Source organism: Catharus ustulatus, chromosome 6 (assembly GCF_009819885.2).
Source record: "Catharus ustulatus isolate bCatUst1 chromosome 6, bCatUst1.pri.v2, whole genome shotgun sequence".
Classification (NCBI taxonomy): domain Eukaryota; kingdom Metazoa; phylum Chordata; class Aves; order Passeriformes; family Turdidae; genus Catharus; species Catharus ustulatus.
The window spans coordinates 29,869,531-29,897,101 of NC_046226.1; the positions used below are offsets into that span (position 1 = coordinate 29,869,531).

Sequence of the window (27,571 nt, forward strand, 5' to 3'; positions counted from 1 at the left end):
TGCTGCATATAGACATTATATAGGAACTGATAAATCTTCTCATGGGTCCAGTGTTTCTGCTGTGCTTCACACTATCAACTTTTTCATCTTGCTGGGTGATACACTCCCTGTGGGTAGGTTTAAATTTGACAGAATCTGAAAGAACTGTAAACCAAGTAATAGTTCCAGTGACTTGCTTTGTGTCAGCCTCACTGAGCCAGCTGTTTGTATCAAAACCAATTTAGTCCAAACCCTTAAATACCAAGAGGTATTTTCTGGGAAATATGTTGAAATATGCTGTCAAGCTCAAATTCATCCTAACTAGAGAAAGTAAGGTCTAAATGTAGCTAAGCAAACCAAAGAAGATACACCTGAGAACATAGCTTGAAATTTATTACATCCAGTTGAGAATTTACAACTTGGATTTTTTTTGTTGTTATTGTGTTGTTGCTGTATTTTGTTAACTAGTCAAAGCAGTATATTCAAATCATGCTTAAATCTTAGTGCAATCAGATTTCAAGATGAGGCTTGTCGCTTCATCCCCTCAACCAAGGTAGCATAACGTTTTAAGTGATATTCTTGTGAACTTTCTGGGGATGTGAAAAGTAACACTTTTTTTGGGGTGGCTAGCCAGTTTAAGACATTATATGGATATGCCCATCATATCTGTAATGTATATCTTGTAGCTAATGCATATTTAAAACAAAAAAAAATTGTCCCTAAAGAACACTTTTCCCTAAGTGGAACTGAAGATGAAAGAACTGGAAGGGCTTGTTTACAAGCCTACTTGTCTTATTGAACCTTATTCCTTCCTAAAGCAGAGGAGTGAAGAAAGTGAAATTCATGCTGCTCCTGCTTCTGCAGGAAGTGCTTAAGAGCTTAGCTTTAAGTAAATAAGGGTGTTCCTGTGGGACTCCAGACCCTCTTTGTGGCCTTCCTCCTTTTACCTCCTTTCTCTCTCACACATAGACACACACACAACTTCCCCCTATAGACCAGAGCCCTGCACTGACTCTCCTTCTGCAGAATCATATTTTTTGCCTTATTTTCATTTGTGTGTCATGTACATACAGTCTGCAGAGCTAAATAGGCTAGACTGTTTTCTGTAACATGATTAATGACATCAGTACTTGCAGCAATAAGGAGAGCTGACTGAAGGTGTGGGTGCTAATTCTAAGAATAAAGAACAAATTCAAGTTTAGGTAGACTGTAACAAGATTCCTCCTACTGGTGTCTTATACTAAATATTTCAAGTTTGTCTTTTATTTAGAATTTAGGATAGTCCTCTCCATATCTTACTTGCATATTCTGGATGTTATGGTGGAGAAGACAGGCAGGCTTCGGGGCTAGAGGGCTTTTTATGACTGAGGTAGGAAATATTTTCCCCTTATGTTCCTGTATAACATACAGGTTCTGATACAAGAATGTGTCAAATTTGGAGTATCTTTGTGTTAGGTTGTCATTTGGTGGCCGTGTTACGTTGTATTGCTTTTACAGTAGTTAATATAAAAAGCAAAGTTGGAGATGGCTGGTGTGCAGAAATTTCATGACTTAGAGGTTGTGTTCATTGGAACAGCTTGATTCTTGACATAACATTAAACTGACATTGAGGATGCATTTGACTCTCATTTCTGGACAGAACCTTGAGATAAAGTGTTTGAAGCTCTTCAGAGATTAACGCTAGGTCTGTAATAAAGAACAAACACTTGCTGCCACCTTTAGATGCATATTAGAAATGCATTTGGTTTTAAGCTTTGTCCTACCTATATGAATTGGTATTTAACAATTGTTCTGTTGAATTAGTCAAAATACTCTTGGAAATCCAAAATGATGACGTCTTTACCTCCGTAACCTTTTCTGTAGGACACCCTGCAGGAGTTACTAATGAATCACTATTTTTCCTCCAAGAATAAAATGCCAGTGTGAGAATGGTAATGAGTACTTTTTCCATACAATATTACTCATCTTGGCTTGCCACATAGTGGTGTTTACCATACTGAGCAAGATTAATGACTGACTAAAGGAGACAAATAAAAAATTGTGTTAGGAATTGCCCTGAGCATCCTGATCTAGTGGATGGCATCCCAGTCCATGGTGGGGATTTGGAAATAGATTCATCTTTAAGGTCCCTTCCTTCCCAGCTCATTTTATAATTCTGTGAAATAGGATGAGAAAAAAGACAATTGTTACTCTCTCTCCTGTCAGATACCTGGTAGTTGGTTGGTTGTTTCAGTTCTTACCTAATAGATATTGAAAAAAGTGTGTATTTGAATAAACTACTCTTACAGATATTCACTTGTAAATTCATTCTGATGGAAATGAATATGGCCCCCAAAAAAATCGAAAGAAACCCCAAACAACAACAACAAAGATAAATTATCTGCAATATCTGTTATTTTGGTTGTGTTTTGCTGGTTTGAAATGACCAATGAAATTTATCCATGTTCCCACACATAAACAATTTTCTTTTTACAGTTTATTTAGGTATTTCTTGCCAACGTATACCAAATATTCAGTTATTGTTATTCTAGAGATTAAAATATTAGAAACTAATTTTCTGCTGCCAAAGACCATTTCAGATGCTTGCTTTTATGCCCTGCTTATTCATGTCAAGATTAATTCTGCTTTGCAGTTTTACTTAACGTATGTATTATAGTGATCTTTAAACATAAAAGTCATGTATTGAGATTAGAATGGATAAGAGTAGTTGAGATCATTTTCCTTAAAAATTTGGCATATAATCAGAGCTCAAAAATTAACTTCTAAAAGGGGAATCTTGTTTAAAAAAAAAAGGACATTATGTCCTTGCAAAATCTGTAGGGATACATACATTGAGAAGGGACATTCATCATTATAAAGGTTAGTTCTTTTTCTGATCCATATAACTTTGAGACAAAGTACAGTAAATTCACGAATACAAGCCGCACGGAGTATAAGCCGCATATCCGGTGTGTTGGCAACATTGATGTCTTTGTCAATAGATAAGCCGCACCCGGAATATTAGCCGCACTTTAGTTCGCCGCGAACTTTCACAAAGTCGTCATTTAGTAACACAATCGCGGGATCGCCGGGGCTTACTGGCTTACTGCCGACCTCGGAAACATTGTTTCCAAGTGAAAAAAGACACACCCTTTATTTACAAGCCGAAAAAGACAGGAACAATAGTGTGGTCATTTTGCGAGCATTCCCAATGGATCCACGTTGCCTTTAAACAACCACTCAGCCACGCGGGCAGGCAGCTGAGCTCCGAGCGGAGCCACATCTCCGTGCTGGCACAGGAGCGGCCACTCTGGCCCTCGCAGCCCCGCGGGGCAAGCGGCCGTTGTAGCCCTCACAGCCCCGCGGGGCGAGCGGCCGTTTTAACCCTCGGGACCCCGCGGGGCGAGCAGCCATTGTAGCCCTCGCGGCCCGCGGGGCGAGCGGCCGTTGTAGCCCTCGCGGCCCACGGGGCAAGCGGCCCCGTTGTAGCCCTTGCAGCCCCACGGGGCGAGCGGCCGTTTTAGCCCTCGCAGCCCTGCGGGGCGAGCGGCCGTTGTAGCCCTCGCAGCCCAGCGGGGCGAGCGGCCGTTGTAGCCCTCTCCCTGCGAACCGAGTGGCCGTTCTACCCCTCTCCCTGCGGGCTGAGCGGCTCCCCCAGCCCTCTCCCTGCGAGCCCAGCCAGCCCCGTAGCCTCACAAGACTGAAAACACTTTAAAAAGTACAGAGAAATATCACACACTTTTATCGAACTGCCGAGGTAACTCACCCCGATAACAACCCCCGCCCCTCAGTAACGCCGCCATCCACAGGCAGGTAATAAGCTGTTCTCTGATTGGTTCATCGTCGGAACAACGGGAAACCATGGATTTCAAACGGTTTCGGCTCGGGACTGGACTGGTATGATACTAGGTAAGGGCAGATATCACATTTTTGTTCATAGATTAGCCGCACCCAAATATTAGCCGCACTTCCGGGTTTCCACCAAAATTTTTGTCTAATTACTGCGGCTTGTATTCGTGAAATTACTGTAATGTAGAAAGCATTAAGCAACATATTTGCTTGACTTTCTGAAGATTGGAGGTTTAAGTGCAGTTGTCTTCAAGATGCAGAATATTGCTGTTTGTCACAGAAACTAGATTTTTTTTTTGTTTGGTTGGGGTTTTTTTTGTTTGTTTTTTGTATCTAGTTGTTAGGTTTTGATGTTTGCAAAGCCAGACTGGAGTTCTGTGCTTTGTTATAGTTACTGATTCTGAGTGTCTGGTTGGTTAGACTATTGTTTAATATAAATCTTAATTATTATTGAAATATATTGCTTACTTAAGTTAGCTTAAGTTAAATTTATAAAATTAATCAGATTAGAATTAAAGTTTTACAATTTCAAATACATTTTTTAGTTTGAACAGCAGGTAAAGGTTGTGTTAATATGAAATTGATCCTAGTTAGGTATTTGCTTAATGTGTAACTAATACACATTATACAGTAACAACCTGTCCTGGCATCAATGCCAATAATTGAGAACATTAAATGGGAGAAGATAAGATTTTTTGTAATGCATTTATGACCTGTCCATTCAGCTCTTAATCCTTGTTCTGTGTATTCTCCAGAAGTGCTAGAAATGCAAAACAGAGTTGCTTTCCTGTTTTAAGAAGGAAATAAGCAGTCCTGAGTGACAGACAAATGAAATCTGTAAAAGGGAAAATTAATTCCTAACTTTAAACTTGAACACTGTATTCATGTAACAAGGTGGAGACATCAAATTCTATGGCGATGTTGAACCCTGGAAGAATCTCAAAGTATGTGAATGTAGTTGGCTTGGAAAACTATAAATAACAGCGTTTTAAAAATTATTTATTATTTTTAATTTGAACATTTATTAGCATTAAGACCAGATCATGACAAAAAAAAGAAGTACAGTAGTTTCACGAATACAAGCCGCACGGATTATAAGCCGCACCCCCGGTGCCTCGACAATGTTGCTGTCTTTGTCAATAGATAAGCCGCACCCCGAATATTAGCCGCACTTTCGTTCGTCGCGAGAATCCGTGCGCAGCTTTCACAAATTGGCCAATTAGTAACAGGATCGCGGCATAGTGGGCTTTACTGGCTCGGGGCGGGGCCAGGCAGGCTCGGCCCGCTCATGGTTGCTGACGGGGCCGGCCGGGTGGTGCTGCAGCCGCCGCCGGGCTCACTGGCCCCCCTCTCCCGTCAGCACCGCCCCGCCGCTGCGTTAACGTAGTCGCCCTGCCGGCGGGCCAGGCACTGCCGCCGCTGGCAGGCATGCCGGCCGCGTCGCCGCTGCGTTAACGTAGTCGCCCTGCCGGCGGGCCAGGCACTGCCGCCGCTGGCAGGCATGCCGGCCGCGTCGCCGCTGCGTTAACGTAGTCGCCCTGCCGGCGGGCCAGGCACTGCCGCCGCTGGCAGGCATGCCGGCCGCGTCGCCGCTGCGTTAACGTAGTCGCCCTGCCGGCGGGCCAGGCACTGCCGCTGCTGGCAGGCATGCCGGCCGCGTCGCCGCTGCGTTAACGTAGTCGCCCTGCCGGCGGGCCAGGCACTGCCGCCGCTGGCAGGCATGCCGGCCGCGTCGCCGCTGCGTTAACGTAGTCGCCCTGCCGGCGGGCCAGGCACTGCCGCCGCTGGCAGGCATGCCGGCCGCCTCGCCGCTGCGTTGTTTATGTACTCGCCCTGCCAGCGGACCAGCCACTGCCGCCGCTGGCAGGCATACCGGCCGCCTCGCCGCTGCGTTGTTTACGTACTCGCCCTGCCGGCGGACCAGCCACTGCCGCCGCTGGCAAGCATACCGGCCGCCTCGCCGCTGCGCTGTTTACGTACTCGCCCTGCCGGCGGACCAGCCACTGCCGCCGCCGCCGGGCTCGCTGGCCCCCCTCTCCCGTCAGCACCGCCCCGCTGCCGCGTTCCCTAGCCCTGCCGGCGGGCTGCCACCGCCCGGCTCGCCGGCCGCGCCGCGTTCCCTAGCCCTGCCCGCCGCCGCCCGGCTCGCCGGCCGCGCCGCGTTCCCTAGCCCTGCCGGCGGGCTGCCGCCGCCGCCGCCCGGCTCGCCGGCCGCGCCGCGTTCCCTAGCCCTGCCGGCGGGCTGCCGCCGCCGGGCTCGCCGGCCGCCCCCTCCCATCTGCACTGCCGCCGCGTTTCCTCGCCCTGGCCGGCACTGCAGGCCCCCGCACCGCCGGGCTCCCCCATGCTGCTGGCCCCGATTCTGCTGGGCTTCCCCCGCTGCCAGGCAGCCCCACCCGCCGGCCTTCCTGCTTCTGCCATGCTCCCCTGCACTGCTAGCCCCAGTTCTCCCAGGCTCCCCCGCCCTACTGACCCGGCTCTGCCGCCCCCCTGCCCCGCCCTGCTGGCTCAGGCTCTGCCGCCCGCCCCCCACACTGCTGGCCCCGCCTCTGCCAGGCTTTCCCACCTCTGCCGGGGCCGGCCGGGCTCCAGCTTGGCTTGGGGCTGCCGCGGGCTCTCACTTCCGTGTTGGCAGCTTTTAGAATTTTGTTAATGTATTAGCCGCCCCGGAATATTAGCCGCACTTCCGGGTTTCCACCAAAATTTTGGTCAAATTGGTGCGGCTTGTATTCGTGAAATTACTGTATAAGGAAAATTGAAAAGCCCTTATCTATGAAAATCCTACCTACGACAAGTAAAACTAGCTTAGGTCCCATATTGTGTTAAGGGAACGAACATTAGAGATCACTTCCTCCAGCTATATAGTTAAGATGTAATACAACTGCCTGGACTCATAAACTAATGATGATACTGATAAAAAGTTTGTAACATGTTACAAATGCTCTCTACAGATAGCTGGTATTTGCTGTGCTTTCCTATATAAAGTTGATGATAAGTAAACTGAAGGTTGATGTTTTCCTTTACTCATGGACTGGTCTTAGCACACCAGAGTTATGACACACTCAGTTTGTCAGTCCTGTCAACCCACCGCAAGGACTTCTGAGACACTTCTTACCCAGAGGTGGAAATTATCTTGTATGTAATTTATGATCATAGTGGCAGAACTATTCACTGCCAGTTTTACCCTGATTTCTTTACTAAGACATCTTTCACTGTTTCACCTCACCTAGCTTCACTAGTTTAGTGGTTTTGATAGATTTTGAAGCTGCAAGTCTGATTTCCACATAGTATATTTATACTTAGACACATGTGTGTATGGATATAACATAGGCTTGGATTTGAATATATATTTTACAGCATTTTGGAATTCATCAGTTTTTGCTTAAAATGAGATGGATGCCAGTTCTACTTTGTGCTGCTGAGCATTGCTTGATTGGTGAAAGCTGTCTTCTGGTCACCTTTGTGTGTAACCAAGCAAGACCAGACAGAGTTTCTTCATCCTATATAAAGCTTCCTTTAATCTAGATGACCTCTGATGTGGAAAGGTCCATATTCATAATGATTTCAGAACTGTTAGAAATGTAAAATAGACCTGCTTTTCTATTTCTTTTAAAGAAGGAAAAAAAGCAGCCTTGGTTGATAGACACATCAGTAAAAGGGAAAAATCCACCACCTGAATGCCCAGCTTTTTCCAAAACTAAAATCTTTTTCTGTTCCTGCTACCCAGTATTTCTTACATTTCCATATTAGTTCACTGTTGCATCATTTAATGCAACCTTTTTCCCCAGTCTGCAAAGTGACTGCAAGTGGTGCATCAATAGTAATAACTATTCAAAATACCTCTATGCAACGTACTTTGTTGAATGAACCCATATCCATTTCTTGATACTTCTGAGCTTCATAGACCCTTGAGGATGAATTTTTGCATAAATTCTCAGGTTACTTGAGACCAATAAACTCAAATGAAGCATTAAATAACAGCTTTTTCTTAATGACACTGCTGTGAATATTTGACCTTATCTTGTTTGTAAATCACACAGCCACCAACTCATTTGAAATAAGCAGAGCTATGTGGTGCTTAATGAATTGCAATATAGTTGCTGCAGAAGTTATCCTTTTGTTACCTTTTTGAATTTTAACTCTTTCCAGTGTCTGTCAGAAAGGATCTGTGTAAAGACTCACTTCTTGATCTTCTGTATGTAAATCCTGTTTTTCGTTCATTTCATTAATTTCATTCATACATATAATGTTTTTCTTTACCAGTCCTTATGAAAGTTGTAAGGCAATGGCATTACTATGTATTGGAACAAAGTCAATAGGAAGTGTGAATTATCTTGTATAATGTAGAATTCTCTTTGCATCAACATAATGTGCAATATTTGCCCATCTTTTCCTATTTACATATGTTCCTGGCCATTTTTGGTATTGATGGATATTAACAGATCCAGATGCATCAGAAGAAATGGTCTAGCCTACACAAGAACAGGGGGAAGTACTGTAACCAATTTAAATTTGAGATCACTTCTTACTCTGAAACCTGTATTGCTTTTTAGGGCATAATAGGATTTTTACAAAGGTGGAACCATTGATTGTGTCCCTTGGGAGTACAATGACTCTTAATGTTGCATGATTGGTAATGGCTAAATTAAGTGCAGAATATGTACCACTTACATCAAAATAGACCATAAACTTTCCACATTCTGCTGCAAAGATTTACAGAAATGTTGTGTTTACTTTCAAAGAAGGTGAAAGTTCATGGAAATTCTCCTGTCCGGGCTGTGACACTTCTAGATTTTATGGATCCAATATAAGTTGGGAAGTAAGCTATCTTTGAAAGATAAATTGAGAAGTTGATCTTCAGATTGAAGTTCAGGTTCAAGCTTTCAAAGCTGGAAATTCAGTGAAGATTCTACTTTTTATGAATGTTTCAGATCACTTAGTCATCTCTTCTGGATGATAATTTAAATATTGAAGTTACCCAGAGAATATTCCATTCGTGCGATACAGGAATCCACTAAGTTGTAAGAGTGTATTATCTCATAGGATTACAATCACAGAAGTCTCTTGTTTCTGTAATCTTCTACATATTATCTCAAGCTGTTTAATAAGGCTTTTACATGGCTGTTTAAGAGGTCAGAATTTTCTTTTGTTTGTGTCTTTTTAGTAGTTCTTCCCTCTCTTATTCAAGAGAACTCTTAACCGAGGCTGTCAGCACAGCACCAATATATATGAAAGGATGTGTAGCAGTTGGCAGGGAGGTGACAGGGTGAAGAAGGAGGGGAAGAGTGTGTTTGTCCTGTGGACCTTTATGATCAGCTGTTGTGTTACAGATGTGATGGATAGCCTTGGGCTAATGTTAGTCTAGGAAATGTAACTCTCTGGTAATGATGATTTCAACAAAACAAATGTGCTCAGCAAGGAGAAGCAGCTAATGGATGTGTGAAGTGCCACCATTGGTTGAAACTCCAGTCTAAATACGTTGATTTTGAAATACTGTCGCTTCCTGAGTTAGATGCCTAGGGTTCACTTACAGTAAATTCACGAATACAAGCCGCACTGAGTATAAGCCGCATCTCTGGGTGTTGGCAAATATTTCGGTTTTTGTCCATAAATAAGCCGCACCCGAATATAAGCCGCTCTGTTGTTCGCAGTGAGGACCCGCGTGCAATTAGTAACAGAACCGCGGGAGGGCGGGGTTTACTGGCTGAGCTAAGGCTGTGCAGGCTCGACCCGCTAGGGGCCGCTGACGGGGCCAGGTGGCCCAGCCCATTGCTGCCGCTTGGGGCCGGCCGCCGCTGCCACTGGGCTCGGTCACCCTGGGTCGGCGCTGCCCCGGGGTGACAGGCAGGGACGGAGCTTTCCCGTGCCCGTGGCGCTGGTGGCAGGCAGGGACGGAGCTTTCCCGCGCCCGTGGCGCCGTCAGCAGGGGCGGACAAAGCACCCCGCCTCCTCCCCGAGCCGCGGCAATGGCGGCGCGCACTTTCCCCCCCCCCCGGAGCTGTGGCAACGGCGGTACCACCCCCCGTCGACTCCCCGGGCCGCAGCAATGGCGGCGCAGGGCCCCTGTCGGCTCCCAGAGCCACGGCAATGGCGGCGCCCCACCCCTTCCCCCTCCCCTGGGCTGCGGCAGAGGAGGGAAGAAGAGAGCTCTCCCGCCTCTCTCCCCACCCCCCGTGCTGCCTGCAGGGAGCCAGGGCAACAGAGTAACACTGTAACAATCGCGGAATGCCGGCTTTTACTGGCAGGTGCTTGGCTCGGCGTCCTGGCTGGCACGTCTGGGGTTGTAAATGTCAGAAAATTATTCACATATTAGCCACCCCCAACTATTAGCTGCACTTCCGGGTTTCCACCAAAAATTTTTGTCAAATTGCTGCGGCTTGTATTCGTGAAATTACTGTAATCCTTTATCATTATTGAGGTGTTTCTTGGGTATCACTCCAGACTAACTTGTTCCTTATTGTGAGCAGTTTCATGACAGTCTTAGCAGTGGAAGAGATTTGCCTTCATGTCCTCAGTGCTGTGTTGCAGTAATGAGTAGCTCAACTTATTTTTTTGGGGCATAATTCTTTCATCCAACAACATGTATGACTTTGGTGAATGTAGCTAACATGTGGGAGTCACCTGAACCTTGACAGACTAAGAGAAACTTTCAGATTGACAAAACTTGTGATTTCCTCTTGAGCTTTCTGTAGTCACTTGTTTCGTTCTAAAGAGTTGTTTTCAGTGATTCAATACAGTTTGGAGGTTGGAAGAAGAGATGGATCTTTTGTAAAATGCTGTGTATAAGAGCAACATTCAAGCTGGTTTTTATTGACATTGGTTGATTGAAAGAGATGAGAGTAATGTGCATAATTAGAGGAAAAAAATGAGATGGTGCTTCAATATTACCCTTAAATGTATAGCTCCTGGACTACCCTGAGGACAGGGCTGCCACAGCCAGTCACTCTCAAGTCAGAGACTGCATTTTTCATTTGATGTTGTCGAACCATTGCTCTTGACTGATTTCATCCTGACCTTGACCAGTTTTTACTCAGTCTTCATTCTTACTCGTGAGCCATAACTTTTTTTCAGTTTATGTTGTAGAAGTTAGTGATTTTTGAATATGCTGCTTAAATAACAAACACAGAATTTTCAGTCACTTACCTGATGAAGACAAATACATTGTGTTTCTGGCCTCCATTGTAGCAGGTTAATGCTTTATGTTTCTCAATAATTAACATTACTTAAGCAGAAACTCAATCAATAGTATTGGCACAATGTCTGTGAGAAATACCTTTGTTTAGAAAAATCCTGTGGTTCATGTTCAGGGCATGTGGCTGTCTAAATCTCCCACCCACCCTAACACAAGAATCACTACTTTGGTGAATTCAATTTGAAACAAAAAAACAAAATTGCGTCAGGAGACCTGTTAGCACTTTGGTCTACCTTGACAGGGAAAAGTGTATTAGACTTTGTATTGGTTTTGGCTGGGATGGAGCTTATTTTCCTTCATAACAGCCAGTACAGTGTTGTATTTTAGATTTGTGACCAAAACTGAGCTGGTAACACACCAGTGGTTTAGGTGAGGTGTGCTTATACAGTGTCAAAACCTTCATGGTCTCCTCCTTTTGCCTGCCCCCCCAGCAAATGGCCTGGGAGGGGACACAAAGAGGGAGGCTGACCAAAACTGACCAAAGTGTTCCATGCCATGTAACAGGATGCTCAGCAACAAAACTGGAGGGGAAACTGCCTTTTCCCAAGGTACACATTGCTCAGGGACTAGCTGAGCATTAGGCCAGTGGTGAGTGTTGGGTGGCAACTGATTCTTTTTGCATCATTTGTACCACAGACTTTCATTAAAAATAGATTTTTTTTTTCTTTTAAATATTAAATATAAGTCTTCATAGTAGTCACTGTTTGGGGACTTTTCTTATCCTATGTGAAATCTGTTTTATCATTCTGAATATTCTCTATGGAAAATATTCTTATTTTGTATCAAATTTGTTTGAATATTTCAGCTTGTGGTCATGAAGAAATGTAGTAAGTAGAGCATTTCACTAATGGCAGAAATGGCTGGAAGGATTTAACCAAAAAAAAGCCTCATCCTTTTTCTTTGTAGGATGACATCAATATCAATAAAAATTGACACGGGAGTTATCCCCTTTCCAGGTATTTTACCTGTCAGCTGATCAAAATCAGCTAAGCTTGCAAGTTTTTTCAGTGGTCACAAGTCTCATAGCTCTCACTTGTGACCCCAGGGGAGCAGCATTTAAAATTAATATTTAAATTTGTCAGCTTATTCTCAAATAGAAGCTTACCGTGGTGCATAGCTTCTGTTCTTTATTTTAATTGCACATTCTGCTTCTTGTCAGCTTGGCTGTAAGAGTGGTATTGATTGAGATCCTGCTGAATTCCAGCACTTTTCCAGAGTAGCCCTCTTTAAAAAATGTCATAATGTGCAAGTCACTGCACAATAAGATTTTTGAACATTATTGGTTTTTTACTCCCCAAGAAAATTACCCTTTCTTGAGAAAAAATCAGGCTTTCTTCCTGCAGGGTTTCCATAGTTATTACATACAGAGTCTTTTGCCATTTGGATCTTCAGAGATGAAGTTTTTCCCAAAGGTGCAAATTCATGTGAACTTAATAATCTTGACTGTAATGGTTTGTCATTAATATAAGCACTAATCACAGAATTGTTAGGGTTGGAAGGGACCTCTGGAGATCATCTAGCCCAATCCCCCCATTTAATATTAATCATCACGATTGAATGTAATTTAATGCTGATTTTAATCTGTTGGGATATAGCTATAAGAAGATATTTGCTTAAAAACAATAAATTTGCTGAAAATGCCGTAAAAGTAACAGTATAATCCACAACCCTCGTCCCTATCCCAAGATTAACAACATTTTGACCAGAGTAATGATCAGAGACAAATTTCTATAATAGAATGACACAAAGGTATGGTCAAGTAATTTTTCTGATTCTACTGCTTGAAATTTGACTCTGTAATTAATTAAGCTGTTCAAAAGTATGGATAATTTACATGATATCATTGCTGTGGAGAACTGAATAAAAGAAAATCTCAGTAGAGCAGGAGGTATTTTCATTATCAAGATACCTCATCAATGAAAAAAATATTTTTTGTTTTACTCTAATGGCCCTTATATTATTTGATATCACTATTTAAAATAAAAGGGAACAAGCATCAGAGATAAAACTTCTTTTTTCCTATTACTATAGAGAGAAAGTTTGTCCTACTTAACTCTCCATAGAAGAAATTTTTATACTACCTTGCAGAACCATAACAAGTTTTTTTGTAATACAGCTGTTTCTAGATCTAAGATTTTGCAAGCCACACTGAGAAATGTGAATACACTGTGTTTACTAAGCAGTAAAAATACTGAACTGTTGAACCCTTAAGGTTATTAACATAATTTATTTTGTTGTGGTTTTGCGGTTGGTTTAGTTTTTTTTTTTTTTTAAGGTCTCATCTTCATGACTTAATTAAATTTTATTTCCTATGGTCTGCAGAAATCATTCTGTTCGAGTGCTGCTTTCAGCTTTTTGCAGCTAATTGTCTGCTGTGTTTCAGGCTATGTTGATTTTCTTTCCTTTCTGTGTTTCTGGTTTGCATATATTGAAATATGGGAGTTAAAAAAGCAGAAATCTTCCACATGTATTTGATATGTTAGAGATGATATTGTTTGAGCTTAAAGTAGGAGTGGTTCTTTTTTTAGAGAAGTTTATGGAAATAATTTGGTCAAGATACATGCAAAGATACTCTTTGCCTCAAGAAAACCCCAAAGCCACAAATAGTTATAAGCTTGGAAAATATACTAGATAAGTATCGTTTTATATTTATTTTGCTCTAAATCTTTATTGAAAATGTCTGCATTTTCTTAATTTTCATAATTGTCCATTGGTTTTTGTTAACATCTTCAGAAGTTTTCTTGAAACATAAAGAACATTCAAATCAGATCAGTGCAAAATATATTTGGTCTTGTATTTTGTCTTTTATTGCAACATTATAGTTTAGGAATGGTATTCTCCTTTATAGTGCTCCAACCAAAACTGTGACAGCTTCCCCTCCCCTTCCAGCAGAAAGCACAAAAGGCAAACATTATGGGTTGAGATAAGAAAAATTCATTAAAAACAACAATAAAATAAGAAAATGAACAGTAACAGCAACACTAATAACAAATAATCAAAGCTAAATACATTTATTTCCTTCTCAGAAATAGGTGGTTGCTAACTGTTTTATTAATGCATGTACAATTAAAATTGCATCCTTGTGTTTGCAAATCAGTCACTGTAGAGTCTTATCACTAATGTAATGATAAATCTCTGCATTGAGCTGAAATATATTTGATATGGCTAATAGAGAATGCAATGAACCTTTTGTGAATGTGTGATAAAACAAATGATGCAATCTAAATAATGATATCTCTAGAGACCAATTAGTTTCTTCACATACTTGATCGTGACAGTATTCCTGTACCTAGCAGGTATTGGGTATGGTTGTAAAGGATATACTTTTCATTGTGCATAACAAAAGTCCTAAAGCTGACTTGAAGGGTGTAAGAGCCTCTGATGCAGCTTGAATTGTAGAGTATTCTGAGTTGGAAGGAACCACAAGGATCATTGAAGTCCAGCTCCTGGCTCTGCACAGGCCAGACCAAGAGTTACACCCTGTGCCTGAGAGCACTGTCCAAACCCTTCTTGAGCTCTGTCAGGGTGGTACTGTGACCACTTCCCTGGGGAGCCCATTCCGGTGCCCAGCCACCCTCTGGGTAAAAAACCCTTTTTTCTAATATCCAAAATAAACTGAAGACATCAGTGCCTGCCCCTCCTCTTCCCCTCATGGGGAAGTTGTAAACTGCTGTGACGTCTGTCCTCAGTCTCCTTCAGGCTGAACAAGCCGGGTGACTTCAACCACTCCTCGTATCACTTCTCCTCTGGATCCTTCACCATCTTTGTAATCCTTCTTAAACATTCTCCAATAATTTTATATCCTTTGAGTGTTGTGGTGCCCAAAACTGCACACAGGACTTGAGGTGAGCAGAGCAAAATGGGACAATCCCCTCCTTTGCCCAGCTGGTGATGCTGTGCCTGATGCCCCCCGCAAGGATATGCTTGCCCCTCCTGGCTGCCAGGGCACTGTTGGCTCAGGTTCAGCTTGCCATTGACCTGGATCTTTCCATGGCACTGCTCTTCAGCTTCTTGTTCATCAGTTTATGCATAAATCCAGGGTTGCCCCATCCCAGGTGCAGAATCCAGCACTTTCCTTTGTTGGACTTCATGTAGCTGGTGATTGTGTGGCTCTCTAATTCGTCAAGGTCTTTTTGCAGGACCTCTCTGCATATAAGGCAGTCAACAGCTCCTCCCAAGTTAGTATTGTTTGAAAACTTACTCAGTATGCATTTGAGTCCTGCATCTAAGTCCTTTTTAGAGATGTTGAAAATTGGGCCCTGCAGACCCCCAGTAGTGACAGGTCACCAGTCTGATGTCACCCCATTCACTGTAACACTTTGCACCTGAGCCATGAGCCAGCTGCTCACCCATCACATGATGTGTTTACCCAGCTGTTTGATGGAATTTTGTCCAGAAGGATCCTGTGAAAGACAGCATCAACAGCTTTAGTGAAATCCTAAAGGATTCCACCAACACTGAAAACATTTCTAAGGATATTTTGAATCAGAGTAGTTACCTCCTGAAGAGCAGCTAAAAATTTTTGCAGCTAGTAGATGATTTATTCATAGGATTGATTTTCCAATATGTCCAGTGCAAGTGTTGCTATTCTTGCAGTGATAGTAATACCAGGATGAGGCATAGTCAGTCATACCAGCAGCCTACACATGCTCTAGAAATACACTGATGAAATTCCACAGACTACTGACATGTGGGTTTCTGAGCTGTGCAAAGATGAGAGCAGATTTTTTTTATTGTTTTACTGACATTCCACTGGTAAAGATACTCCAAAAGTAGTTCTTCAGAACAGTCTCAGAATAACAGCTTCTCTGCAAATTACTGCCCATGAGAAAATACAGCAGATCTTACCCGGAGAGAACACAATATTGTGTTAGCTAGAGGGAAAAATAGTTACTATAATTGTGCCAAACTTTCAAGTTCATTCTTCTTTGCTGAAATAATGCAGAGAAACAGATACCAATCTTTGGCCACAAATCTACAAATAGTTTTAGGAGTACAGAAAATAAGGAATATTTTTAGGAGTATAGAAAATAAAAAATATTTTTGCTCTGCAGTTTCCTATTGACATGACAGAAGGTCAGCAATATGTTAAATTCTGCTCCCCAAGACATTTTGAGACTCTGGAAGACGCTAAGTTTTATAAGGATATCCATGTAACCTGCTTTCAATGAATTCAGCAGAGGCTTTGTGATCTCTTAAGAAACAGATTTAATTCAGTGCTGGGAGCTTTTAAATTCTTATCCTAGAAAACTAACACTATACAAGAGGCCAAAGCCATTAGATCAAAACCACCAAAAAAGGAAAACTATTTCCAGTGCAGTGTTGCTCAGTACATGTGTTTATTGGAAAAGCTGACTGAACAGAAGCCACGATAATAATATTCTTTAAAAAATTATGAACAAAATAGCAATTGACTTAAAAATTTTAAAGTAAGAAAGTGTGCAATATGTAAAGTTCTTTGGTTTTACAATCAAACTCCTCAATGTCTAAAGGCAGCCACTTGAAAAGGTTAATTTCTGTCTCTGCAAAGTCCCAGTTCATGGTATTGTTAGATATTAATCTCTTCAACAAGAATGCCAGCTGTTATATTTCTTTTCTAAATGCAACAATAGGAAAAAAACCCCAAAACTTTAGCAGTTCCACATCTACTTTTTTTTTTTTTAATTATTTTTTTATTTTTGTAACTCCTGATGTGCAAAGTGTAATATTATCGGTACATAGGAGGACAGGTTGTTCTTTTATTGCTATTTCTCATATAGACTCATCATCTGTGAGTCACTGTGTGTAGGTTCTTAAGTCTCTCCCTCACCTCCATAGTTTAATACTAGCTGAGTTTTAGTTTAATAAAATTGTGACGCAGTTTTCTTTATCTCAGGAATTCCTGTGTATGCAGATTGTACTGTGCACCACAGGCTAGTCAGGACAGCCTTTAGTTTCGCTATTCATTGTTTGTTTGGCCTTTCTAAGGAAAGGATTATCATTTGAAAATTGGGTTTGAAAGACTTATTTGTTCTTTTTCCTAATGAAACAGTGTACTAGTTTCAGCTGCGTTACAGTAATTTCACGATTACAAGCCGCACGGACTATAAGCCGCATCTCCAGGTGTTGGCAAACACTTCATTCTTTGTCCATACACAAACTGCACCCAATTATAAGCCTCTCTGTCGTTCACAGTGAGGACCTGCATGCAACAAAGTTGCCAAATAGTAACAGAATCGCGGGATCGCGGGATTTACTGGCTCGGCCCTGCTCGGGGCAGCCGCCAGGGAGTGGCTCCGGCACCGCTCGCCGCGGCTGCCAGGAAGCGGGAGAGCGGCATGCCCAACCACCACTGCCACCGCGCTTGTCGGGGCTGGGCAGTGCCTCCGTGCTTGCAGGCTCTCACTTCCAGGTTTGGAAATTTCCTAAATTTGTTCGTATATTAGCCGCTCTGGAGTGTACGCCGCACTTCCAGGTTGTGAGCTAAATTTTGGTGCGGCTTGTAATCGTGAAATTACTGTAATTTTTTTTCACAGTGGCTGGTATGGGCCAATGTGATAGATTTGTACTGAATGTGGAGTTGATAATACGGAGATGTTTTTGTTACTGCTGAGCTGGGCTTACACAAAACCTAGGCCTTTTTCTGCTTTTTGTACTGGCCATGCTGGTGAGGAAGTTTGGCCTGCATGGGAGGTTGGTAGGAGGAGACATAGCTTGGACAGCTGACCAAAGCAATATTCCAGACCATATGACATCATACTCAGTACAGAAAGTGAGAGGAAGGGGGAGGAAGTTTGGGGTGGTGACATTTGTTTTCATGAGGAACTGTTACTTTGCTGCCAGCTCTCCTGGGGATGGCAAATCTCTGCCTGCCCATGGGAAGCAGTGAATTAATTCCTTGTTTTAATTTACTTTAGTGTATCACTTTTGCTTTCCCTATTAAACTGTCTGTATCTCACCCCATCAGTTTTCTAATTTTTGCCTTTCTAGTTTTCTCTCCAGTCCTGCTGGTAGGAGAATAAGCAAGGGGCTGTGTGGTGTGTGATTGCTGGTTGGGGCTGAACTGTAACAAACTAGTAGCAAAATAGCTCTTTAAATTAATGTTTGATTTTTTTTGACCCAAGAATATTTCTGAAGTAGGTACACTTCTCAGACTCGTGATAGAAGCAATGTGTTTGTGTCTGTTTTCACTTGTTTTTATATGTCTGTAAGATCAGCAGACTTTAACAGCAGATTTGCTGTAGTGCTTGCTTCAACTGTGTTGAATGTTTCATACCTTTACCAGAATAATTCATTTAGAGCATTATATAATTGGTTGTAATGCTGTGGAAAAAAATGAAGACTGCCTGGACAACCAGGGGATCAAGCCCAGCCAACATGGATTTATGGAAGGTGCTGCTTGACTCCCCTGCTATTCTTCTATGACAGCATGACTCACTCAGTAGATGAGGGGAGGACTGTGGATCTAGACTTCAGTAAAGTGCTTGACACCATCTCCCACAGCATCCTCCTAGATCAGCTGGCTGCTTGCAGCTTGGATAGGCGGACTCTTCAATGGATGAAAATCTGGCTGGATGTCTAGGCCCAGAGGGTTGTGGTGAACGGAACTAAATCCAGTTGGCAACTTGACACTAGCAGTGCTCTCCAGGGCTCAGTTTTGGGACCAGTCCTGTTTAACATCTCTATTGTCGATCTGGATACATCCAGGGATCGAGGGCACCCTCAGCAGATTTCCAGATGATACTGAGATGGGTGGGAGTGTCAATCACTCTGGGGAAGAAAGCTCTACAGAGCGATCCGGACAGACTCAGCCAGGGCTAAAGACAGCAGCAGGAGCTCACTCAGGCAATCCCAGGCAGTGCTACAGGCTGGGGCAGGAGGGGTTGTGCAGCAGAAAGGGGCTTGGGGTGCTGGTGACCAGCAGGCTCAGTGTGAGCCAGCAGTGGCCCTGTGGCCTTGGCCTGTATCAGCAAGAGTGTGGCCAGCAGGACGAGGGGAGACCCCCTCTGTACTCAGCACTGGTGAGGCCACACCTCGAATACCATGTCCAGTTTTGGGCCCTCACTTTTAGAAGGCCACTGAAGTACTGGAGTGTGTCCAGTGAAGGGTAACAAGGCTCATGAGAGCTCCAGAGGGCTTGTCTTGTGAGGAGCAGCTGAGGGAGCTGGGTTTGCTCAGTCTCGAGGGGGCTCAGGGTGGATCTCATCTCTCTACAACCATCTCAAGAGAGGTTGTAGTGAAGTGACGCCAGTCCAGGTAGCACACCAGCTCTAGAACACAATAAATTAAATTAATTGTATTTAATACAAAGCACATATATACTTGAGTGCTCTAATGGCTTCTTTTGGTGTTGCAGGAAACAGCATCCTCCATTCAGCAGCTGACAGTGTGACAAGTGCAGTACAGAAGGCAAGTCAGGCCTTGAACGAGCGTGGTGAAAGGCTAGGTCGTGCAGAAGAAAAGACAGAGGAGCTGAAAAACAGTGCTCAGCAGTTTGCAGAAACTGCACATAAGGTAAGATTTTGGCAGGATAAGACTTAGTAGGTTAAAGTCAGATATTTGGCTGTCAGTTTGTTGAATGAAAGCATGTATCTATACATAGTTGTATAAAGGCTTGAACTTAGCTCAGGGTATGTATCAAATCCTCCTTATGACACCTTCTTCACCTTCTTTGCCTGTAAAAAATCCCTTCCATTTGTTGGTGACTGTACAGGATCTCAAAGTTATAAATTCTATATAATTAAAACTTCTCAGAGTTGCCTACCAAAGATACATTAAAAAAAAATCTGAGGAAAAAAAGATAAGTTTAAGTTGGTTTAAGTTCTTTCATGCTGAAATGCATTTCTAGTATATTGCTACAAATATTAATTTCTTTAAAAAGTGTATTTGGTACCATATCCTTGAGTATCAAAGGTTTATGTCAGTTTAGTTTGAGTCATTTATTGGTCCTCATTTCACCGATAGCAAATGAGTGAATTTATTTGCCCCTAGGAGTTCTGTTTTCTAGGTGATTACCCAGAGGGTTCTCAGCTTTGTTGGCATTCTGTATTATCTATTGATTATCTAAAGATTGCAAGTTTTTTAATATATATATGGAGCCTAACCCTAAGCTCTCTGCCTGGTTTGCAAATTCAGTTTGTCTACATATTTTATACAGGCTTTAACTCGCTGCATCTCTTTCTTTTCCCTCTCATTGCCGGTTAAGTCCATTTTTGAATTATTTGAAATGGAAATAATTGGTAATCAGAGAGGTGAAAAAGCAATCAGACCTTTATTTTTCATCATTATGTAGTGGCAGAGCTCCTGTATAAGCGTTTTAAATTACTTGTCTAGAATTTCTGATTGTAGTTAACAATCAAAATCATTGAGTCACAATTACTATTCTTCTAAGCATGTCTTTGTTTCTGGTGTCCTGCTCAAGCCTTCCTCACAGACAGCAAAATAATGGAACATTGGAAAACAGAGCTTGGAAAGCAGAAAAATCCTGCCTCCTCTTCATGGCAGAGAGAGGCTTTGCCTGTGTGTCCCTGGAAAGGGAATGACTGTATGCAAAGAAGTTAATGGATTTCAGGCAGTTCGGCAAATTTGGAGAATTTGTCTTCCAAGCTCTTCTTATCCACACCAGCCACAGCTGTCGTTCTTGGTGATATCTCTAATTCTTTTTTTTCTTTTTTTTTCAGCTTGCCATGAAGCACAAATGCTGAGATACTGCCCAAAGTTGAAATCTTCTCACAAGAAGCTGAAGAGGCTACAATCAGCAACTTTTACAGAAGATTCAGTCTTCTGTGTGCTTTTTCCTTCCTGTTCAGTGGAGACGCGTTCTTTCAGTTTCTGTGCAGGAAAAATTGTTGCATTTCTACTTTTCTGACTAACTTTTGTTCCTCTTTTTTAATATTGCTACACAGTCCTGCGGTACTTTCTACCTGTATTTCAGTTGTTACAGGAGTGAAAGCAAACATTGAAAAGGACCAAACGACAAGCTGATCAGGATTAAAATTGTAATATTCTTCCATGGTTGTACAAAAAAAAAAGATTGAACTGATTGTGGGCATGTGTGTGAAAATAAAATCCAAAGAAGGGGTATAATATTCTTCATTTAATGTAGCATCAGCAGAATGTGAATGAATGTTAGAATTAAACATCTAGGGTTGTAGCTATAGCTATAGCTGCTTTGTCCTGGGAAACAGAAAAAATTGTTTCATCTAACTAACGTAGGAAGTGTTGCATGTGCACCAGCATTCAGAAGTGCATATCTGAATTTCATTCATATCAGCATTTTACATGTTCCAGTTTTCACATTCAGACTGATTATTTGAACGGTATGCTGAAACCTAGAGAATGTATGCTTGAGGTTTCAAAATTGAGGAAAAAAGTAATTTTTACGTCTATACGCACATAGCTGTGCCTCAAACACAATCTACAATTTAGCAATCTTAATATAAAATAGCATTTCTTTTTACCTGTGATTGTGTGGCTGAAGGCCCATGAAAATGAGACTACAAAGGCCTGGGAGAATAAGAGTGTACTATTTTTGAGACATCTGTTTTTCAGAAATTCTACATTAAAAGTTTTTTGGAACATTTCAGAAATTTGTCTGACTTTTGTGTTAGCAAGTTGTCTGATTTTTAATATAGAGACTTTCACAAAAGCATGTCTTGGTACACTTGAATCAACTTCTAGTTTGAGTCTCAGCTTTCAATATGTTATCACTGGAAGGGTGACTACTTCATCTGTATTCACTATATGCAATATATGCACTGTATTTGTCTTACAAAAATAAGTAGGTTACCTTTTTCCTTCACAGCTGTTTTCTTAGCATTTTTAAGATGGTCTAATATGCTTCAAGAATGAAAATGAAAAAAAAAAAAGAGAGAAAAAGATGTTTCTTTTTTCTTTTTTTTATACCAGTAAGCTAGAAAAGAAATCCTTACAGAAGGTACAGCCTTCATCTTCTGAAAATGCCTGCTCTCCATTTTTGCCCTCATCTTACCAGAGAAAAGCTGGCATTGTGTGAATGTACTTTATTCATTGTAGAATATGATTTTTGCATTATTAATGACACAGCAGTCTAAAATCCTCAGAGCAGTGCTCGTAAGAGAGATAAAAGCTACTGTAGTAATTGAGAATATTTTACTTACTGCAAGCTGAAATAACTGAAAATCTCGTGGAAATGCCCTTTTAGTAAAAAGATGCTTGCCTTTTGGAAAGTATTCTCATTTGAACTAGGGGCACTGTCTAGTTAGCTGATTGCATTCAATCTTTACATCTGTTTTGGTTTGTTTTTGTTTTTTTTCCCTGTAATTTAAACAGTTTTGTATGAAGTTTTTTATTTAATTTCACACTGGGGATTGAGAGAATGGGTCATTTGTGTATTACCATATGATCATTTAGCTCTATTTAGCACCAGCTCCAGTAGTTACCAAATCTAGCACCTACTGAAATGGAATTTGGCCTCTTCTGTTGTAAATCAGAACAGGTTCATTAACAACACAAGTTCTGAACACTCTGTTGAGCTATGTGTAAACAATGCTTGCCTTGGAAATGTCTGAATGCTATTGTAATGATTGAGTATTTCTGCAACGAAACAGGAAAAAAGTGTCTGTTTTTTAAAAGAAATTAAACTTCTGCTAGATACAAAATGTTAGGCTATTTTTTTTAAAGATGGATTATAAATCAGTCAGGGAGTACATTTTTGACCACATAACTATCTTCTTGTCATATTTTCCACTCTTTTAAAACTATGTTCTGCTGCTAACCTCACAAGTCGTTCTCCCAAGTGAAAGATGTAGATTCTGAACTGCTGACATCTAGCCTTGCAAATAATTAGAAGAAATGTCTAAAACCCAGGCCAGATAAACCTGAAAATAATTAGTTGTCTAAATTTAGTTTAAAAAGCATATATTTTCAAGAGTTTACATAAATATCAGCTGGACAGAACAAGATCACAATTGCACTGCTACGTTCCAGACCTCTTGTGAGTTGAACTGTAAAACATTGCTTTAGTCCCACCTGAGTTTGTCATCATTTTGGGTTGTTTTTTATCTTCCACTTAAGTGTATTTTATTTATCATAACTTAGGATTTTAATCCAACCATCAAAAACCATTTACTATGGGAACTTTAAGTCACCCAAGTCTTCTGAATGAAGGAAAAGTGGTTTGTCTGTTTACTTTGTTCTTGATGTTCATTAAACTATGAGGTTTGGTAGTTTTTAGGAAAAAAAAATCAAGGTGTATAAATGTTTATCCAAAGGTAAATCTTAGAGCTTTGCAGTTTCCTTCTGAAACTTAGCTTGTAGTGTATACAACCTAGCGTTATTAGATAGTTATGTACATAACATATACTATGATTCAGGTTAATGTTTCATATGAAAGAATGTATTTGTAAATTGTAACAATATTAATAGTTTCTTTATCTTTTTTAAGTTCTGAACAGAATAAAAATAATGTATTGTTACACTTGACTACTGTACTGCAAACTCTGTCTTAAAAGGCTACTTTTGTGTCTAGCAAAAGTTGTGTATTATGTGAAATATTAACAAAAATGTGTGCTCTTAAAACTGATCTTAAAGGTAGGTAGGTTTTGCTATGATTTGCCAGAATTGTAATACTTGCTGATATCTATTGTAACGAATTCTTTGGAAGTTCTCAAAGATGTAGAAATTATTTTGTGCCATTCTGGGGAAAAAAAAAAAAGTGGGACCTGCTCTCTTGACTCACTACTGGAAACCCTGATTTTTGTCATTAAATACTATACTGTGATGAAAATTGTCTTTGGATTATTTGAGTTCTCTAGTCAAAATATCAATTATTTTTGAGTTCGCTTTTTATATTTCACTCTAGGAAAATTATATTAAATTCTAGCAAAACTGAATAAAAATTACTTTCTGTTATAGTGATCAAAATTTTCTCCAGAATACTGTAATTACAAGGGAATTAGTGGAAACTAGGTTAAAACGTTGGTCTAAGCAGATTTCAGAAAATAATTGCCATAGGTTGAAGTTAGAACCCTAGCTAAAGGCTGTGTAGGTTAAAAAGAATTCTTATAATTTAGTTTCCATTCCTATGAAATGCTTATTCTTAAGTTGTTAATAACTTCTTTTGGCTATCTAATTTTATTTATAATGTTTTTATCAAAGCATAAGCAATTTAATTACCCTGTAAGAATAAAACTATAAAGGTAGAATTCTACACACAGTCCTTATATTCAAATGAGGTCTACTTGCACACGAACCATATCCAGTTCAAACTGACTTTGCTGCCATCTCTCTTTTCAGGCTTAAATGTGATCCCTGCAATAGTAATCTCAAAAATGTCTTGTTGGCAAATATTGTCACCTGTTCAATTTTTACAGTTACTAGATAAATTTTTCTAGAATTCATGTTTTCAACAAGTGTTGAATACCATACATCCCCAACGCCAACCTATATGAACCTCATTGTAAAAGAAATAGATCTCTGGTGTATCAGAAGCTAATTCAATCTGGACAGTATTTTGTTGTAGATTGAACATAACTATTAGTAATGTTTGTCTTTTCTATTGTTATTGTATGTTTATCCTATAAGATAGAAAGACAAAATGTTTAGTTCATTTTTAAACATTCTTTTAGATTAATGTCATTTTTTAATATTGATGTTATGACTTTGATAAATCTTTAGCCTCATTTGTTGTTGTTTATAAATTAAGGAAAAGATGAGAGGGTTTTGTTTGTCATCTTTGAGTCATGGAAGAAGCTCAAGCATGGATATTTGCTGATTCAGTTATGTTAAGCTTGCTAAGTAAAAGATATGTTAGTATGTTCCTGAAGGGATAATATTTGACTGAGAAAATTGTTCTTCAGCTACAAGTCATGGCATCTGTGAAGATACAGATACACACTACTTCAGGTAGTGAGCAGGAGTGCTGTCCAGTACTCACCAAGGATTGCAATGTCTCAGATTAAAAGTGGCTTACTCTTATTTCGAAGTTAGTCCCTCCCACTTCACTCTTCCCCCAGCTTTATATGCTGAGCATAAAGCTGTATGGTATAGGATTATCCCTCTAGTCAGCTGGGATCAGGTGTCCTGCTTGTGTCTCCTCTCAGTTCATTGTTTAACTTCAACACCTTTGAGGGTGGTACAAGAAACAGGAAAGGCCTTGACAGTATGCAAGGCTTGCTCAGCAATAACTAAAGCATCCCACAATTATCAGAACTATTTTCAGCACAGATTTAAAACACAGCCCCTTACTTGCTACTATGGAGAAAATTATACCAGCCAAAAGCAGCAGACTGCTTAGTGTTCTCTACAAATGGGTAGAGAACCATTTGCAATTTTAGCAGCATGTTCTAGCAAAATTTCTTCAGTACAATTCTCAGGTGTTTTAAACCTACATAGAGAGAAATGTGAGTGCCCTTGGTATTTTATCTTACCTGTTCCTTTCTGGTGCTTCCCCATGTGCAATTGTGCAGCATTTGAGATAAGCTGAAAACAGGTCTGTTAAAAGTCAGAGCGATGAAACTGCATGACAGGTATTATTCTTCACTGAGGCCATGAACAATTGTAGAGCTGCCAGTGTCTGAGTGAAATAATAGCTGTATATATAGGATCATTTGTAAGACAGATGGCTGAGAGAGGTACCATTTATCTACCAGGCAAGGTTTCATAACTTTTGGCATCCATTCTTGTCAAAAGCGTCATTACTGGTTAGCTACTTGCTAATCACCTCAACTTAGAAGATGTTAGATTAAAACCTTTTTTTTTTCCCCAAGTCTATTCTAGATGGCAATCTCTGCAATGGTACTGAAAGAGGAAAGGGAGGTGGGAAGAAAGAGGTCATGTGTTTATATTCATTGACTGGGTAGGCTTCATAGAATCTGTTCCTCTATATAGCACAGTACATGTGCAAGGCTATATACGGCTTCCTTTAGTACCCCAACTGTCCTTCCTAGTTCTTCCTAATATACTTTTGTATATTCTTCAATATTCAGTGTTGTATTTTGGTCATACTGCTCACTTGAGAGTGTCTCATGGAAGGGGTGGCTCCACAGCTGAGCTATCAGGATTTTTAAGGCCAACATGAAATACAATCTGTAGTGTTTGCTCTTTAGTGTTTGAATAGCTCCTCTCTCTTGCATTATTTATTAATTGCAGATTGTTACTGTTTGTAGATGAAGATGTAGGCATGTACTGCACATGGAGTGAGGATACTTCTCATCACAGGGGCAAATTAGTAGTGAAGGTGTTTCAGCTGAAAAGGTATAGGATAAGATTCTGCAGCAAGACGTTCCAAGTGCTAGATCACAGCGGTGTTTTTTCCTTATTCTTGTTTAAGGCTTTTTCTCCAAAGCCTGTGATGAAGCTGTAATAAATAATACAAGGTATTTATCTTAAACATAGGGCATTTCACCCTACAATAATTCAAAGAGAAATATAAAATTTCTTTCATATAGATATAAAATAAGCCCTAGAAGTAAGTAGTTTACAGTAAATTAATGGACCAGAGTAGAATTGAGATGCAAGAATATAAACCCAAATTTCTCCAGTCCTAATAAAAAATTTCAGGACTCTAGTGGAAATACATCTAGTTTCTTGATTTGTTAAAAAATCGAATACGAATGTATGCTTCTCTCTGTCTTGCTTTAACCCATCTTAGCAACCAAGCACTATGCAGCCACTCAATCCTCCAGTGAGACTGGGAAAGAATATGAAGAATAAAAGTTAGAAAAGTGTGGGTTGAGATAGCGACAGTTTAATAGATGAAGGAAAAACAATGTGCACAAGCAAAACAAGACAAGGAATTATTGCACCATCACCCTGAGTGTGCTCACCTCCTCCTTCTTCCCCTGGCTTCATATGCTGAGTGTGACACTGTATGGTCTGGAATGTCCCTGTGATCATTTGGGCTCATCTGTCCTGGTTGTGTCTCCTCCCAGCCTCCCAAGCACCCCCACTCCCTCACCAGCCTGACAGTACAAAAAGCAGAAAAGGCCTTGGCTCTGTGTAGGCCCTGCTCAGCAATAAAAGAAAAAAACCTCCATATTATCAACTCTGTGTTTAAAACAAATTCAAAACACAATTCCAATACTAACCATCGTCAAGGAAATCAACTCTATCCCAGCCAAAACTAACACACTCACCGAAGTTTTTTTCTTCCTGCTCTAGCAATATGGTATCTTTCAAGGCATGTAGTATATGCTGTTTGCAAAGATCAATTTGTTATTGCAAAACATATCTGGAGAAAGAGAGGCACCAAAGGAAAGCTGGGAAAAAAGCAGCAATAAAACCTCATTGTTACTCTACTTGGATTTTGCACTACAAGAGCAAAGAGTTTTCAGGCTGAATGCCTTTGTATCAATGAAAGGACCCAGTTTAAGGTATTTTGGGGAATGTTGTGTATGTATGCCTCTTGTCACAGGCTTCAGCAGCTGTGAGGGAAAAATGTCTGTTGCTTTGTGCTCAAACAGTTCCCTGACATTCTCTGATTTAGTCTAAGGACAAAAGTATCTCTGTGTCAGACACACACTGTGCTTAGCCAGTGTCAGCTTCCATTAATCTGCCCTTTTGAAACACATTAACCCTCCCTCCTAAAATCACGGGAGAAGCAATTCAAGGAAA

The 27,571-nt window shown here is 40.9% G+C and overlaps 1 protein-coding gene across 2 annotated transcripts in view; it reads left to right on the top strand.

Moving 5' to 3' along the window:
- The window catches only part of STXBP6 (syntaxin binding protein 6), a 104,662-nt gene extending 80,918 nt beyond the window's left edge, over positions 1 to 23,744 (top strand). For both annotated transcript variants that reach the window (XM_033063218.1, XM_033063219.1), the window contains exons 5-6: positions 19,335 to 19,492; positions 20,659 to 23,744. In XM_033063218.1, the coding sequence (XP_032919109.1) occupies positions 19,335 to 19,492; positions 20,659 to 20,682 (182 nt within the window). In that variant the 3' untranslated portion in view covers positions 20,683 to 23,744. The remainder of the gene's footprint in view (positions 1 to 19,334; positions 19,493 to 20,658) is intronic.
- Positions 23,745 to 27,571: the final 3,827 nt, after the last annotated feature.